Genomic DNA, 17,060 nt, shown 5'->3' on the forward strand with positions numbered 1-17,060 from the left:
CATCAGAGTTTAAATCATTCTATAAAACATACAGAGTGCAATAAGGTTCATCGAACTAGATGTTTTGCATATATGCTCCTGGATTACCAGGGACGGCGTTATCCACGATCTTTGCAAGCGCCGGAATTTCAACCTCTTCACCGGTAAAGATATTTTTACCAACTTTCGAACCATATGGGAAAGAAACTGCTACGAGCTCTTCAACCTTAACACCTTGCGCAGCTTTCTTCAAGACTGCTTTAGTAGCTTTCACTGTCTCAACTTCATTAAATAATAACTCCCTTTGGAAAACGACTTCTGCTGGTTCAGTGGTTAATCTTTGCTTCAACAATGAGATAAAAGGCATTGCACGTTTCATTTCTTTTGGTGAAATTTTGTCCCTAATCTTCTTGTTATCATCCAAAGATTGTTGAGAAAATAGTTCACGAACGATTTCCACGCAGCTTGCTTGCCATTCTGGGAAAGACTCAGATATTAATAGCGTCAATCTTACAGGTTTTGAAGCATCAATTTCAGACGGTTTACCGCCTTTCTTCTTCTTGAGAGCCTGTCCCTCAGCCTCTCTGATACTTCTCTGTACAGATCTAACATATTCCAAAGAGGCAGTAATAGCATTATCAACTGGTTTAAAAGCGCGAGGGAATTTGGCATTTTGCACAGATTGCTTGTTGCCAAGAACTTCACGGTAAACGTACTCAGCGAAATGTGGAGCAATTGGAGCTAGCAGCAAAACCTGTTCTTTAATATAACGAAGTACTAAATCCTTGTGCATAACAACGGTTGACTCACGGTAATAATCTCTGGAAGCTTGGAAATCAAATAGACCGTACTTCAAAGCATTCTTATAGTTAGTTAATTCATACTGCTTATAGGTTTGTTCGATTAATGAGTTCATTTCATTTTCAAAAGCAATATCAAAGAAATCGCTGAGTTCATCTGTTCTTAATTTATCACTATCCTTCATGATTTCTTCAGCCCATTCTTTTAGGTTGTAAAGTCTTAAAATTGCGGCATTGGCGTTAGATTCATCAAAGTTCGCATCTTCAACAGTGTCACCTGCATCCGCAAGAGCAATACGTGAAGCATCAGCGCCGAATTTCTCGACAATCTGCTTTAGAGTCATGAAATTACCAGTGGATTTGGACATCTTCGCATTATTCAACATTAAATGTCCGTTTGCTCGGATACCCTTTGGCCAGAATTTCTTTGGGAATAATGCTACATGAGTATAGATGAAAAAGGTTAAATGGTTTGGAATCAAATCCTTACCAGAGATGGAGACATCCAATGGGTAGAAATATTCGAATTCTCTTCTCAACCTCTGTAGACTCTCTACAGGAATGTCAGAAGTAATTCTGTCCTTATGTTGGAATATGAAATCATAAACATCGTCCGTCATTTGATCAGGTTTGATTCCCAATGGGCCGATCTCATTACCATAATAGTCTTTGAATAATAAATGAGCAATGGTATAAAAGGCTTGATAAATCGTAGAGTCAGACAGAGATTCGACCAAGTACTTTGGATCCCATGGTAATTTGGTACCTAAACCGTAAGTACGACAAACCGCCCAGTTTTTCAACCATTCCAAGACACCTTCAAAAGCATTTTTGACCTCTGGTGCAAATAGTTGCATGCCATCTAAACACTCAAAAGCCTGTTCTTTCCATTGCTTCTCACCATAGTCAACATACCATTGATCTTCTAATGAAACAATACACTCATCACCAGAACGAGACACCACTAGGGACTCTGGCTCGTTATACACAAAGGCATCACCAGATGCAATTAGGTCGAGCTTGACTTTGTTTTTAGCTACCTCAACTTTCTCTCCCTTGTATTTACCGTAGATCATTGTACCAGAGTAAAAATCTTCTTTATATGCAAGTTTCTTGGCATCAGCAAGTAAAACAGTGTCCTTTGGAGATTGAATCTTTTTCTCCTCACAAATTGCTTTAGCAATTAGATCACCATATTTCTCAGTATGAATGATTGGAATAGGTTCATGATCAATCCATTCTGCCTTGATTCCATAATATTCAGGTTTGTTTTTCAAATCTTTGGAAGTCATGAAATCATCTGGTGAGTTTGATGGAACACATGTAACGACACCAGTACCTTTTGTGGCAATAACTGTATCCATAGGTAGAATTCTTAGTTCTTTGTACGGCGTCAATGGGGCGTGAATCTTCGTGCCAATAAAAGACCTACCAGAAATAGTAGTGATTGCATTATAATCAGCCCTCTTTGGAGTCAATTTCTGATAAGACATATTTTTGAAGGCACGCTGCGTTGTGATATAATAAGAATCACCAGCATCAAAAATACCATAATCAATTTTTGGTGACACAAAGCAACACGTTTGTCCATACATTGTTTCTGGTCTCAAAGTTGCTGCCACAAAGTAAAATCTCTTCGATTTGTCAAGAGCTTCGCAAGTTTCAACGATTTTTTTAGCCTCTGGAGCGAACTCCGTAGCTTCGATTTTGATACCAATGTATTCCTGGGGGGTAACACCTTCCCCGGATTGTCTATCATGATCCATACACGCTTGACCATCTTTTTCAGAGTAAATCGTGTAACGTTCACCGAACTTAATCTTTCCAGCATCCTTTAATCTGTTCATTTGCCATCTGATAAATGAATCATAGTAAGGATTTACATCAGTTGTAATGAAAGAACGTCTCCAGTCAATACGAGAGCCAAGACTAGAACAGTCACTTTGGCACAGTGGTGGGAAATAGGTCAACCAATAATTTGCATCAGCGAATTTACTAACTTGTTCCCTTGGGATACCTAACTGTAACATAATCTCAAACTGATATTTTCCACGACCCTGTTTTGCAGCAGCTTTTGATTTTTTAGCCTTGAACTTGGTCACATCCTCAGATTCTTTCTTTTCTACCTTTTTCTCTGCAACGTCTTCTGTCTCTGGTGGAACATTATCAGAGAAGTTTGGTCCAAACATCTCTATTTCTCTTTTCAACTTATCAGCACAGGCTAAAACTGGCATACCTGTACAGTGGAAACCCAAAGGAAACAATGCTTTCTTACCATTCATCCTTTCAAAACCAACAGAAAACTCAACTTTGGATAGTGTGAAACAGTGCCCTGCATGAAGAACACCATTCATATATGGATAGGCCATGGATGCCATGAATTTTGGATATTTCTTATGTAATTCTTCAGAATCCATCGTGATTGGCTCGTCATCAATTGACGGAGCATCGAGCTCAAAGAGATGTTCTTCAGCCCATAATTTTTGATATTTCTTTTCAATGGCAATCAATGCATCTCTACGACCGGTATTCTCTAAGACCAGTCCCTTCTTATCAGCAGATGTAGACATCTTGACTAGTTATTGATGAATGTGAAAATCCCAAACAACCTGATCCTTCTAGAAAGAATACATTTAAATTTCTTTGGAATATTGATTTTTTTTGAAATTTTTTCAGATTTCTTCTTAAAGGAAGGAAAGCTGGATGGCTGTACAGCGAAACTTCAGTAGTCACAAATATCACGTAAAAAGTGCGGTATGAATTGAGAGTAGAACATTATACAGTTACAAAGACAGAATAGAACTGCATACTTTGACCATTGGTCATACAATGCCACAGATGATGTGACACTGTGGCGCAAACGAGGAAGAGAGTGCCATGTAAATCAGAGTGTAAACCCGCGGTCCCTTAATTCATGTACGGTCCAAATCCACGTCGAGGCAGCATCATCGAGATTATTGGCTACAAAACTCGGCTTAGATTCGACACCTCCGGTTGTGAAATACTTGCCGCTATCCTCTTCGATGGAAAAATCTCTCGATAGAGCACATTTTATTGTTGCCATTGCACCTTGCTCATCTGATACCCCGAAGAAGAAACCTACGATTTGGAATAACATCCAGAAGAAGATTCCTACCAAGGGCAATCTTGTCCAGTAACTGAAAAGATTAGTGCTCATAACGAGGCCAGGGTGTATGGAGAAACAAAGAATATCCGGGTATTTGATTGCCATCATTTTTGTGAATTGGATGGACGAAGTCTTTGCCATCGCGTATCTCATCCAGGTGAAAATCATGTTGGGTCTGTAGTTCCAATCTTGAGTTAAATTCCAGTATTTGAACTGTAGATTGTGACCCAGCGATGATAGCGTAATCAGTCGAGGTTGCGAGTCGCAATTTCGCAACAGAGGTAGCAGCTTCATAGAGAGAAGAAAGTGTGAAATGTAATTGGTCTGCAATTGAATTTCGAACCCGTCCTTGGTAACCTCATAAGGCTGTGCCATTACTGCTGCGTTATTGATCAAAACGTCAATTTTGGTCTCCTTTTTCATTATCTTAGCTGCTGCTCTTTCCACAGACTTCAGGTCTGTCAAGTCCGCATGAATATAGAGCAAAGAGCCATGCACTACTTTTGCTTCATTTTTTTCTTTACCTTTAAGTTCACTTCTTCTTTTGGCTTCTGCCATTATCGCCTTTATGGCTTTATTAACTTTACTTGAATTCCTCCCACATATATAAACAACAAATCCATGCATATACAAATGTAGAACAGTATACCAACCTATGCCACTGTTACCACCAGTGATAACAGCAATTTTCCTATCCGCATGTCGATTATAGTACGGTAAAGTATCGGGATCCACCTTTTGAGAAAGACTCATTGATAACTACAAACAGCTATCTGTTTCAAAATCTAAGAGCCACAAATGTAGCCTCAGACTGCTTCACCTATTTTTGTACCAAATTTTTCTCTTTTCTCCTGATTCATTTTGCAAGCTTCTTAACGGGGGACAATTTCTTAAGCCATTCTTTCTATTGTTAGGCGAAATTTTTCAATCTGACCATTTCTTGAGAAACATGCAAGGCACGAAGAAAAACGCAGGCCACCTATCGGGCCCAGTAGCTCCATTTAGTGCTGAATCACCTAGTCATGGGCTTGAAAAACTAATTGCTCAGCCAGATTCAATGCTTAATTGCGAGCATTTAATTATATCTTGTAGTGCTCATCAGGCAAAAATAAGGTTCATTACGAGAAGTGTCAACTTAAGCATTTCTCACTCTAATGATAGCCGATTTTAGCAGCTGTCGAAAGAACTGCAACATTGTTAAATATAGATGGCATAGAATCACAAATCTTAGTACTTTTGCGTTCTCGTTATTCGGTTTGTAGTAAAGTAAATGTAAGACTACTTTTTGTCACAACTTGAAAGATGGAAGTGAAAAATCTTGAGGGTAGAGCATCTCTTCAATTTGTAACAAGGAGAAAGCTAAAGAACTGCTATAAGCTTGTGCATGTGTTATGGATTACGAGACTCTTTTATTCGATCTAAAGCCTCTAGTTGAGCATGAAGAGTTGAATCGCGATTTGATTCATGATAAATATTTTGAAGTGCTTGATCAGTTGGCGGTTTCTTTACGCTCGTCGTCCAACAGAGAGGTAGTTGGATCATCCGGACTTTTGACAGGCCTAATTCTCATTCTCAATAAAGCGCTTTGCAGTTTTTTTGTGGAAGGTGATAAGTACTATATATGGTTGAAGCTAGCCTCTTCACTAGCAAGATGCGTGGCAAATTGCGTGGCTGACAATGATGATAATAGGAAAATACTCATTGAGAAGGACAACTCCTGCGGTCGCAGTCTTTTGAGGGAGTTAATACCGGAGCTATTCCAGTTCGACGACAACAGTGATACCGACTTGTGTTTGGCGCTGCACAAGCATACTGTGGCTCTGGTTAAAAATCTTCTTCTTGAGAACGATGAATATATTGAAATGTGCGGATCAAATATCCAGCAGCCATTATTTTTTTTGATTTCAAAGCTGTATAGTGATAATATGACCGAATATGAAACGGTTGATATGAGTTTTGAACTACTGGTGGATCTGATTGAAGTAAACGGATCTCAAGGTACACTCCAGGACGTGAGTCTCGTAGCCAAATTTATTTCAAAGATCTCTACTGTTCTAAGGCAATTAGATGAACCAGAAGATGGTGACATGGAACGCGACAATTTTTGCGTGGAGATTATCATGAATATGGCAAAGTATCTCGAGGTCACTGTGATGAAAAATTCATATTCATGGGACTCAAGTTCCTATCTGCACATTCATGAAGTGGAAGAAACATTATTCATGTGTTTATCAAAGCTAGGCTCGTTTAATTTTTCTAATAAGCTGATAATAATGAGAAGATTAACAACGCCGTTTGGATACTTGACCACAATAAGAGATTATTCTAATGTAAGCGAACAGAATTTGTGCGTTGACATGCTTTCTAAACATCTAGAAAATGGATATATTACAAGTTGTGCATTGCTGGTCCTGTCAAATTCCATCACGTCTCGTAAGGATGTCGATATAATCAACGACCGGATCTCTCTGAAGGAGATAATAAAAACAGGTGAATTTTTTGAGGATCCAATTCAATACCAAGGATACCTCGATATTCTGAAGAAACTTCTAAATTTATCAAGCATAATCCAATTAGAAAATACCGATTTACTGAGTTTATGCAATGTGTTAAAGTCATGTTACGAAAAATCCCAATTCTTCAAACAACTATTACCACTTTTATCAGCTCTTATACAAAAACTACTTGCAACTCTTCCTAGCTCTTCGATACATTTCCTGCTCTCGAGTAAAAACAGTATCTTTCTGCAAATTATTATCGAAAATGATGGCATATTCTCATGTTTGGCATTGGATAAACTTCTAGTATCAGGAAGAGCAGGCTCTCCAGATGTCTATCAACAGCTTTGGAAATCCGCATTCAAAATTCTTGCCAATCTGGAGTCAGACAATGTCGTTCCACCGTTTACCCTGTTTCAGTTAGCCAAACCCATCGCGATCTATTTGAAGAATTGCGAAGCCCAACATATCTCTTTTGAGAAAAACGTTATGTTTCATGAATATTCCGACGACGTCAACGCTTTCCTCATCAACATATCGAAACTAGAATTTGTTGAGGATAAAGCAAGCAGAGCTGCTTGGAATAATGGTAAATTCGTAGCCGCCATGATTATCAAGCAATTGAAACAAGAGCAAGAACTTCCCCCTCAGATTGAGGTTATAAGGGAAAAATGTGAGATTATGCTCCATAAACTAGTGCTTTAAAGAATTATGACAGGCTTCAGACCACTCTCGCATATTTGTATAGCATTAAGTTAGCTTCCTTCAAGGCATTATTTACATTACGTAGCGTCATTATACACGGGGTTGACTTATTTGACACATGCGAGTGGCTCAAACTCGGGCTCATACGAAGGTATACGAAAAGGGCCTCTTTTTGACCACAATACCGCACTATATATGTCTTTGACTTGACTCTAAGTTGATTTAGAAGGCTCTTATTTTTTGCTAAATAACAGCGAAGTTCTTGTTGTTGTTATCGTGGTTGTGGGAGTGTCATGGTTATGGTGAGAACTCTAGAAGACGAAGAATCATGCCAGCTCTTGGGTCCAATATCGATTGTAATACAACTATTCATGGGCATAGCAGCGATTACAATACTTCTGCTGAAAAGAAATCACGAGCATCCAAGAAGAAAGTTCATTGTCTGGCTCTACGATGTGGGTAAGCAGGTTATTGGAGCCGTGGGCATCCATTTCGTCAACCTAGGGGTCAGTGTTCTGAAACGCAAGGGAAAAGAGGCCATGAGAGAGGCAGAGGATGACGACTCTCAATGCGACTGGTACTTTTTAAATCTACTGCTGGACACGACAATCGGTGTCCCTATACTATGGGGTGTTTTCACACTTTTAGAAAACATTCTTTTGTATCTGAAAGTCAAGAATATTGAGAGTGGGAATTACTTCTCGAATGTCGAGGAAGATGAGACTGCCAATGGCGATACAAACGCCCTTGCAAACACTGAGAACACTGAAAACACCGAAAACACCGTGAAAAGGCCGAAATATAGCGCATTTCTGAAACAACTTGCCGTTTTCACAACTGCGCTAGCGTTGATGAAAATGTGTACCTATTTCATCTTGGATGAGTTTGAAAACGTTTCATACTGGTTGGCAAACATCATTCTTGGCTGGTCAGACGCATTCCCCAATCTACAGATTTTCCTCGTGATGTTTGTTTTCCCCGTTTTATTGAATTGTTTCCAGTACTTCTGCGTCGATAATATAATAAAGTTGCCAACGGATAGCGTCAATTATAGCAACGTCGATAATTTTGAAACAGATTCCTTCAATACATCTGATTACAGTGAGATTACCGCATCTTCGTGGAATGCATCTGTCGCACGCTCCAAATCACTGCAACATGATCCTGAATATGCGGTTGGAAATTAGGTTTTGTTCGTTTCGGGTTAAACGTAAACAGTTCATACAATTAGTGATATGCTGTCCCGTGGGGGTTTAGGAATCACAGTAGATGCGTTGTGGCAGTGCCAGTATGTAGCAACGTCGCAGTAAGCCACTGCAGTAACCATACAGTCTATCCATAAAACCTACCATGGCGGCAAGAATTTTCAAAGAATTTTCCATCCTACAGGAAAAGACGTGCGGCGCAGACCTTGGTGTCATCACTGCCTGCATTCCTGATACTACGTCTATATGGTATAGTTTTTAGCTTTTTTCAGGTAAGAAGCTCGATTTTTTGAAAAAAAAAAACTCAAATTCGCGACTTTCAGATGTGTGACAACGCGAAAATGTCACAGATAATTTTCGCGTTTTCAATAAAGCCAAACCCATGAAAGGACGAATGTTGTTCAAAACACAGGTGGTGATTTGATCTTCTATATAAGCCATCAGTTAACTGCTGGGTTTAGGGATCAATCTGGTTGTTCTCCAGATCCTGTATTAATCTTTTTTTAGCATTGAATAAAAATTAGCTACTAATATATTGTAGTACTTTGATCATAAATATCTGCTTCATTGAGCCAAAATAATTCGGTCTCGTCCATTCCTTACCAAATAATAGCAGCTATTTCGATAAACTATTTTTAACTAATCCACTCATTTTTAAAAAAGAACCATCCATCAATAAGAAACAATGTTATTCCAGTTCGCTTTAACCGCCTTCGGTATGCTATTAGCGACCGTTTCTGCTGCCTACACTAACTCCACCTACTCTGCTGTCACTGTTACGCTATCTCCAACTTTTTCAGTTTCGCCTCAAACTAGTGTCGTGTCGTACTCTGATGAGACTACTACCTACTACTATACCTCCACCTTGTACTCCACCTACTGGTATACGCCAATGACTACTTCTTCTGCTAAGACTGTTATGATAGATGTTGAAGATATGACGACAACTTTCTCGTCATCTGGAACCGCCTACACTTCCACGATCACTTCAACCATCACATCCACAGTTAAATTTGCTGATTACACCGTAACAACCGCATCTGGCTCTCAAGCTATTGCCCAGCAGGCAAAGAACGCCGATGCCGCTGGATTGGCATCTGCGTCTGCATCTGCGTCTGCATCTGACGCGAAAGTTTGTTCTCCAACTACTGTTACCGTTACCGTCACTCCACAACCATCTATTCAATACGTCACGGTCACTGCAAGTGCTGGAAGTCAATGGGTGAACGGTACGAACCCCAATTAACTTCTTGTTAAATTATAGCGATCATTCGCTAGTTTACAGCACCACTTCATTTCTGGTTCACTTCCTTTTTATTCAACAAATCAATTTCCTGATAAGTAAGCAAAAAATCAACATGTTTGCAGAGAATTCCGTGAACATTGAATCTGATTTGCATCTTTATCGGTTTTTATAGTTATCTTTTTATACATATAAAGAAATGAAAGTTCTTAAACCGAGGTTCACTTCTTCTCGGCTGCCCCTATTGTTGCCAGGGGACGTCGACTAGCACCTCAACAATATATGTTTACTAGGGTTATGGTCTCCTCTGGTGTCTGATGTGCCTTTTTCCTCTTTTTCGATAGTATAAAATTCTTTTAGCAATTTGTTCCGACTTGTTTTATATCTTGAGAGCCATGAAGAATTGAACATCAACCTTTCCAAGATCATTTCCAATGAGAAAAAGCAAGCAGTGAAGGACAAGTAAAAGGGAGGCAAACGAGCGTTTTGAATAAAATCCAATGGCCTCTATCCATAAAATTGAAAACGATGTATTGAGAAGACTCAAGTCGCAAACTTTGGTTATATCGCCCGCATCAGCGGTTAGGGAGCTCGTTCAGAATTCAGTTGATTCCAGGGCAACAAAGATAGAGATCGTCCTTGATCTGAATAACTTGGAGCTCATTATATGTGATGACGGCGATGGAATCTCTCTGCATAATTTAAACATACTTGGAACGGCACACGCCACCTCAAAGATAAGCAACTTGAATGATCTGCAGCGTCTGGCTACATACGGATACCGAGGAGAAGCAATATGCTCTATTGCCGGTGTATCCAGTATGACAATTGCTTCAAAGGATAAACACTACGATTCGACATGGGTGCGAAGACTACCAAATGTGGCACAAATTTTGGATTTTAATGAGAGGGATCTGGAAGGGCATCCCGACTTCAAACTAAAAAGTTTCAAGAAGAATGAGTCAGGAACTGTTGTCCTTGTGAAAAATCTACTACACAATTTGCCTGTAAGAAGAAAGTATTTTCAAAAGTACCCAGCTTACAAAACCCACATGATGATTAAACAAGATTTATTTCAAGTGCTTCTTTTACATCCGCATATTGAGATTTCTCTTGATGTAATAGACGATAACGGTAAAAAAAGGAACCTTGTACACTCTCAGAATATTATATCAACATATACGCTGCACGAAAAAATGTCTAGTGTGTTTTTGAATGTGTATGGAGCAATTGTTACTCCTGAGAGCATAAAAAAAGTTGCAATAACTTTCAAAGAATATCAAATAGATGGTCTAATTTCTAAGGTACCAGTAAGATCCAAAGATTTTCAGTTTGTTTTCGTCAATGGCAGGAGACAAAAGGATCCCGCATTTTTGAGAATTTTAGATAACATGTTCCAGGCTGTCGGTTTCGGTTATGATAACTCCAATACAAGTGCTGTGAAAAGCGTCGGAAGACCATATGATACACATCCAATGTTGATATTTCATGTACGATGTCCTCATAATATAGATGACTTGATGCAAGATTCAGACAAAAATGTCTGGAATTTATCCCGTTCACACATAATACATCCTTTAATCCTCAAAATTGTTGAATCATTTTTAAAACATCAAGGTTACAACACAATAAGAAGGAATGGTCATATCAGAAATTCAATATCAACAAAAAAGCATGTTCCATTTGTCAGTAGCAGCATCTTTGATTCGAGAATCTGTCCATCGAGGACGGCTGGAAAGAGGCTTTCAAGTAGATTAAGAGGCTCGTTATGCGTAGCAAAGGTAGCATTTAGACCTATATTGAGTCAATTTTATTTTCAAAAAATAACAAATTTGGGGCCTTTCGAAATAAAAAGTGCTAGAAATTCAAAAGGCTCGTTTTTCAATATCAACAGACTAAATGAGGAACAATCAAAATTTGATTGTACTTCAACCAAAGAGTTTTTGAATATAAAAATACAACGGTCGCAATTGAAGTGTGCCGAAGTAGTTAATCAGGTGGGAAAGAAGTTCATTCTGCTAAGACTACCAGGAACAAGGCTTGCCAGTCACTCACTCCTCATAATTGTCGACCAGCATGCAGTGGACGAAAGAATAAAACTGGAATTTTATTTGAAGCAATTTTTGAAAGATATAATAAGTGGAACAATCGCAATACATTCTCTTCATGGTTGTAACATTTTACTGAATTCAACAGAGGTAGACCTTTTTGAACATTTCAAACCAGAATTTAAAAAATGGGGGATGACATATAAACTAAGGAAAGAAGATTCTGGCGTCTGTTGTTTGAATCTCATTTCACTTCCACAAACAGTTCACCAAAAATATAAGGGTGACAAAGTTTTTTTAAAGGGAGCATTGCTCCAAACTGTAAATGATATTAAATGCTCAAAGAGGTTACCTTTTGCAATGGAAGAAGCAAAAATACGTCTGCAAAAATCTCCGGACGAATTTCAGTGGTGGAACTACATTGACAGCATTCCCGTCATTTTTCGTGAATTGTTTAATAGCAGGGCCTGTCGATCAGCTATCATGTTTGGAGATACACTATCAAAAGGCGAGTGTGCAGTGCTGATTAATGATTTAGCCAATTGCAAATTTCCGTTTCAATGTGCACACGGCAGACCATCCGTAATACCTTTAGCAGAGTTGAAGCCTATTGAGGGAGGAACAGGAGGAGTTACAGAAAGGATACAACCAAATTGCCCTGATTATAATATAGATATATGATTCTGACGCTAAATCGTGAGTACATTGAACAATTCTACAACTTTGTCCTCCAGCTGGGGAAATTGGAGCAGAGTAGGTAAGTTTGAACTTAAAAGTTTTTTGCATTCCCCGGCTTTACCTATACTTAGTAAAACTTGGCAAAGTAAGAGCAATGCTTGTGCTGTATGAAAGCAATTTTTGCTTAATTCTGAATCATTTATCATGTCTTTTAATAATGGAATTGAACGCATTGCCAAACTGGATGACAAAAAAATTATGCATTTTTGAATTTGAAACTGGAATTTCCATCTTGCATCACTTACGCACTCATTGGACTCATTTAATCTTTCATTCACCTTTCTCATGCTGGTTTTATAGTCCTTCATTGCTATATAGAATTTGATTTCCAATAGTTTCAGCATCTTGAACTGTTCGTTATTTAACCTCGGTGACTTCAGCTTCATCAGGGACGAAGATACTTCATCATAATTCGCAGCTTCTAGTGCATCGAAAGCTCTTCGAATATCGTAATCCATTGAACTTAAATTACTCATCGATGCCACCTGGTAAACTTTGCTAACTGATGTAAACCCTAAGTAATTCCAAAGAGTTGCACTGTATTTAAAAGCTGGTGCAATATTTGATCCGGATTGCAACCTTTGAAGAGCAATCACGATGTATTTCATTACTGATTCGAGATATGAAATCGAACTACTGTTATCCATCATTAAAAGTAAAGACTCAAATCTGTATGCATTCTCGAAAACCAATGAATTCTCGTTGTCGGAGCATGATTTGAGATATCTCACAATTTGATCAACGGTTACTTGAAAATGCTTGGCATACTCAGGGTAGATTTCGATGAAATCCACTACCCATATCATGATAAGATTCAATGTTGCTGAATCTTTATTTTCCCTGGCTATTTTTGTTGCCTCTTCAAATGCTTTAATAGCTGCAGGGCAATCATGAAAGCACATATGAAATGTTGCCAAGCAAAGAAGAGAAATATGGAAACAACTTTCTTCATTTTGTGTCAACATATAATCAAAATAATTATGAAGGGCGTCCAAAGCATCTTGGTAACAATTGGCTTGTACTGCAAGCAAGTACCGTATAATATGAAGGGCAGGAAACTGCGTCATATCACTCGAAGAGAGTTTTTTCGTGATGTCCATTACCGCTGGATCCACAGTTCCATTCTTTTGCGCTATATCGTAAATTTGCCAATTCAATATTGATTGAAAATAGGTGTTGTCAATCATTAGGGTAGAGGCATTACTTGAGTAGATGTCATTTGACAGCTGCCTGAAAAGTGAAATCATTTCTCGATCCTCACTCCGAGGATTTCCTTTGGGCATGAAATCAAACTCTATTTCCTTCACTTCTGTTTCAATACTGAACCATGTACTAGTCTGTTTGAAGTCGGAGAGGTATTGGGAGAAAGATTCCCATAACGCTTCCTTGTCTTTGAAATCTCCAATTTGATATTTTGTGAGACATCTCACCAAATATATTCCAATAAAGCTGGTCTTGGTTATCCTCCTATTAGAGGCACCACCAATGCTCGACTGAGATCGGTAAGTCTTAACCAAACAATTCTCATTTAGTACTTTCAACAATTGAGTGAAAACGTCTAAACTCTCCATGGACTGTAAGAAGGATATGACTTTAAGCGCGATTTTCCTCTCATCAAGCCTCAAAAGATAATCAATTAAAGGTCCCAAAGTGGGTATAAGCGGCTTATGAGAAGCATAATTTGGCAAAGATTTTTTCAAGATAGGGTTTATCTCTAGTGATGGGATGGAAGGTGAAATAACTTTCACGAATACTTTTGGAGGTATTACCAATTCGGTAAAGCAGTGGTAATATATTAGTATCAAAACGGAAACATCATGAGGTGTAAGTGAAGATCGTATTTGCAATTGGGATGGTAAATGTATGCGCTTCATTACCAATTTCTGCACTTTTTTGGGTCCCTTGTTCATATAACCGTCCCGAATGAAATAGAATATCTGTGGCACTTGTGAAGCGTAAAACGCAATGACTTTGTGAAATATAATAAATAGAGTATCGCAAACAAAATCATTAAAGGCTGATACTACACACGAGGCGCAATCAAGTACGTATTGTTTACTCTAAGTACTTATATGATGTTAGTATAAGAGCTTTACTGGGAAGATTCCCCGGTACCGGCACAAGAATCCGCACTTTACGTCTCTTTTCATTCACTTCTGTCACTAAAGCAAACCCGAGGAGTGGAGCTTTGATCACGTCTGCTGAGGGTGATCTTTTAGGCGCGTAGCTGATTGCCACTAGCGCATGCTGTATGTTGCTGGGATCTATCTCAACAGGTGAAAGTTCGGTTGGTGACAAATCGGAGTCAAGATCTTGATTCTCAAGAAAATTTTTGGGTTTCCAAGCAGCAATATCTTGGTAGTCAACTCCAACAGCATATGGACTTAAAACCGTTGTATCTGTTCCATAAAAGTATTCCCGTATCGCACTTCTTTGTAATGATCTCCTGTATATATCATCTAATTTGATAGCGCCACTTAGAGTAGGTAAATTTACAAGATGAACACCAATGAACTGTGACAGTTTCTGGGAAATTCTCTGAAGAAAATCTTGTTGATATTCACCAAGTATTACCGCTGCATTAATTTTAAATTGTTTTGCAATATGTTCCAGGTCACTGAAATCTTCGTCGAGCTCATTCAAGGGCGATGTATCTATTATAGATCCTGATCTACGTACTAGTGAGTCATTACGCAATCTATCGGTAATGTTAGATGCCAACTGATCTACCATTTCAAAATATAGGGGCTTGTTCTCTGATATGTTTTCCAAACCAAAATTCTTCACTATCGGTTGCTTACTATGGAGCTGTGTGGCACCACTGGTCATACTTTGGCCCCATGTACTGCACTGAACGTCTAAAATTGCTGATATAGGTACAGCAGCCACACATCCAGGTGGTGAAAATACTGCTTGGGTGGGATTTAAATTCACATATAGTGGCTGATACGCCTTGAACTTTATCGCGTATGAACATAGTGTTCTGCATAACGCAGTCTTTCCAGAGTCCTGGGATCCCAAGACAAGGATTCGAGGACCATCAAAACTTGAACTTCGCATTTTCTCCAAAGCGAAATGCAAATTATAGACATATTTAGCTGTCGTATTGGCTGTTATCGAGAGATTGTTTTCATTGAGTGCCGAACATCTCCAGCTTAATACCACGTCTTCAACGCAATATATCGAGAATTTATAGTTTTTGAAGACATATTCCTTATCCGTTGCCAACTCGGTACCAAATATTTCTGCAATACCTGATTTCACTTCAACAGTTAGTGGTGCATCATTTGAGACTTCAATTTTCCATTCAAAACCTTGTGCAATTGAGAGTTCATGAAGCTCATTATCCCCTTCTATCGTATTGGCCAGTTGAGTACTATCATTTAAGCCGGGAAGAGCCTCCATATCCAACGACAATTGGCCGTTTCATAAGCTCCTGCAATACTTACGCGAGAACTCTTTATTCAATTAATACCATTGATCGACGGCCACTTACACTAATAAGTATCGCTCCACACGAATGCTGTTATTAGTACAGCAATTCATGAAAGCACAATTACATACTGGTTACTTCTATCTAGGCTGCCAAACTAGTCTCTATTGTTTGCTAAAAGATCTGGGGGTGATCTAAGCACCCATTCGGTCCAAGAGCCATCGTAAAGCTTAACATCTGTGATACCGGCATATTCAAGAGCAGTCTTTACTATACAGGCACTTACACCCGTTCCACACATCACAATAGTAGGTTTAGTTGGGTCAAAAGTATCGTCCAGGTTTTTATAAACCTGTTCAATTTTCTTTTTTGTTGCTTCAGGAGATTCCGGAAGGGCATTGCTTTCTACCAGCAGTTCAGTGAATGGCAATGGCTGAGTGCCGGAAATGTGACCTGATGGGAAATTTGGCCTTGGCTCTGGTTCCCTACCTTCAAATCTTCCCAGGGATCTAGCATCATAAACGTTGTATTTCTTCTTCAAGTTACCCTTTTGAACTAGGTCCAATATTGTCTCATAGCTTACAACGTTCTCTGAACATAAATTGATATGCGCTTTATAACTCGTAGTTTCATAACCCGAGTAGGTAGTCTTCTTTGCAGTATCTAAAGGGTACCCAGCTTTCTTGTATAGATTGAAGTTGTTCAGCAAAAACACTGGATTATGGCCGAACATTGATAACGTCCATGCACACCTTGGTGCGCTGAAAGTTCCTATTCTATCATAAACAACTAAAACGTCGTCTTTGGTAATGCCCAGCTCGCTCATTCCTTTGTTAAATTGTTCTATGGTTGGTGCCATATGAGGGTAGGGAGAATTTGTATCTTTAATCCGATCTATATCGAAATATACAGCATTCGGAATACGTTCAACCTCCAAATATTCTTTTTTACCGTCCCTTTTCAAGTTTGGCAAGTACCATGTTGAGTCGACTGGTATAACTCGACGGACTGTTTCCTTCTGCAATAGTTCAACAAAAGCTTTGGGACTTAGCAATTTGTAAAGTGACATGATGTGCTTGGAATTAAGGCAGTGAAACACCTCGAATCCTTCCAAAAGCTCTTATTTATGCTTTTGGTTTTTTTTTTTTGTTGCGTAATGAAAAGCTACATCGCCTTTTCCATAACACCCTTTGTTACTTTTCGATTTCATATGTACAAGAAACTATATAATCTTGTAGTAGAGCATCATAGCCACGATACAATGTCACAGTAGCGGAGTTCCTG

At 38.8% G+C, this 17,060-nt stretch overlaps 9 protein-coding genes across 9 annotated transcripts; 4 read left to right on the top strand and 5 right to left on the bottom strand.

Moving 5' to 3' along the window:
- Positions 1–55: 55 nt before the first annotated feature.
- CDC60 (leucine--tRNA ligase CDC60) lies at positions 56–3,349 on the bottom strand (the record flags this gene model as incomplete). Its single annotated transcript, XM_037286509.1, has 1 exon — positions 56–3,349. One exon carries the CDS (start codon positions 3,347–3,349, stop codon positions 56–58), a length of 3,294 nt encoding a protein of 1,097 aa, XP_037142404.1.
- Positions 3,350–3,663: 314 nt separating this feature from the next.
- On the bottom strand, positions 3,664–4,659 carry ENV9 (Env9p; the record flags this gene model as incomplete). The annotated part of the gene is made up of 1 exon (XM_037286510.1): positions 3,664–4,659. One exon carries the CDS (start codon positions 4,657–4,659, stop codon positions 3,664–3,666), a length of 996 nt encoding a protein of 331 aa, XP_037142405.1.
- A 638-nt stretch (positions 4,660–5,297) lies between these two features.
- BEM4 (Bem4p) lies at positions 5,298–7,109 on the top strand (the record flags this gene model as incomplete). Its single annotated transcript, XM_037286511.1, has 1 exon — positions 5,298–7,109. One exon carries the CDS (start codon positions 5,298–5,300, stop codon positions 7,107–7,109), a length of 1,812 nt encoding a protein of 603 aa, XP_037142406.1.
- A 293-nt stretch (positions 7,110–7,402) lies between these two features.
- Positions 7,403–8,296, top strand: HG535_0A06210 (uncharacterized protein; the record flags this gene model as incomplete). Its single annotated transcript, XM_037286512.1, has 1 exon — positions 7,403–8,296. One exon carries the CDS (start codon positions 7,403–7,405, stop codon positions 8,294–8,296), a length of 894 nt encoding a protein of 297 aa, XP_037142407.1.
- A 703-nt stretch (positions 8,297–8,999) lies between these two features.
- SVS1 (Svs1p) lies at positions 9,000–9,560 on the top strand (the record flags this gene model as incomplete). Its single annotated transcript, XM_037286513.1, has 1 exon — positions 9,000–9,560. One exon carries the CDS (start codon positions 9,000–9,002, stop codon positions 9,558–9,560), a length of 561 nt encoding a protein of 186 aa, XP_037142408.1.
- Positions 9,561–10,057: 497 nt separating this feature from the next.
- MLH3 (mismatch repair protein MLH3) lies at positions 10,058–12,286 on the top strand (the record flags this gene model as incomplete). Its single annotated transcript, XM_037286514.1, has 1 exon — positions 10,058–12,286. The coding sequence occupies one exon, from the start codon at positions 10,058–10,060 to the stop codon at positions 12,284–12,286; it is 2,229 nt and encodes a 742-aa protein (XP_037142409.1).
- Positions 12,287–12,294: 8 nt separating this feature from the next.
- Positions 12,295–14,253, bottom strand: APC5 (anaphase promoting complex subunit 5; the record flags this gene model as incomplete). The annotated part of the gene is made up of 1 exon (XM_037286515.1): positions 12,295–14,253. One exon carries the CDS (start codon positions 14,251–14,253, stop codon positions 12,295–12,297), a length of 1,959 nt encoding a protein of 652 aa, XP_037142410.1.
- A 145-nt stretch (positions 14,254–14,398) lies between these two features.
- On the bottom strand, positions 14,399–15,748 carry CLP1 (cleavage polyadenylation factor subunit CLP1; the record flags this gene model as incomplete). The annotated part of the gene is made up of 1 exon (XM_037286516.1): positions 14,399–15,748. The coding sequence occupies one exon, from the start codon at positions 15,746–15,748 to the stop codon at positions 14,399–14,401; it is 1,350 nt and encodes a 449-aa protein (XP_037142411.1).
- Positions 15,749–15,933: 185 nt separating this feature from the next.
- Positions 15,934–16,845, bottom strand: TUM1 (thiosulfate sulfurtransferase; the record flags this gene model as incomplete). Its single annotated transcript, XM_037286517.1, has 1 exon — positions 15,934–16,845. The coding sequence occupies one exon, from the start codon at positions 16,843–16,845 to the stop codon at positions 15,934–15,936; it is 912 nt and encodes a 303-aa protein (XP_037142412.1).
- Between the last annotated feature and the right edge of the window lie 215 nt (positions 16,846–17,060).

The sequence above is a fragment of the Zygotorulaspora mrakii genome, chromosome 1 (assembly GCF_013402915.1).
Source record: "Zygotorulaspora mrakii chromosome 1, complete sequence".
NCBI lineage: Eukaryota > Fungi > Ascomycota > Saccharomycetes > Saccharomycetales > Saccharomycetaceae > Zygotorulaspora > Zygotorulaspora mrakii.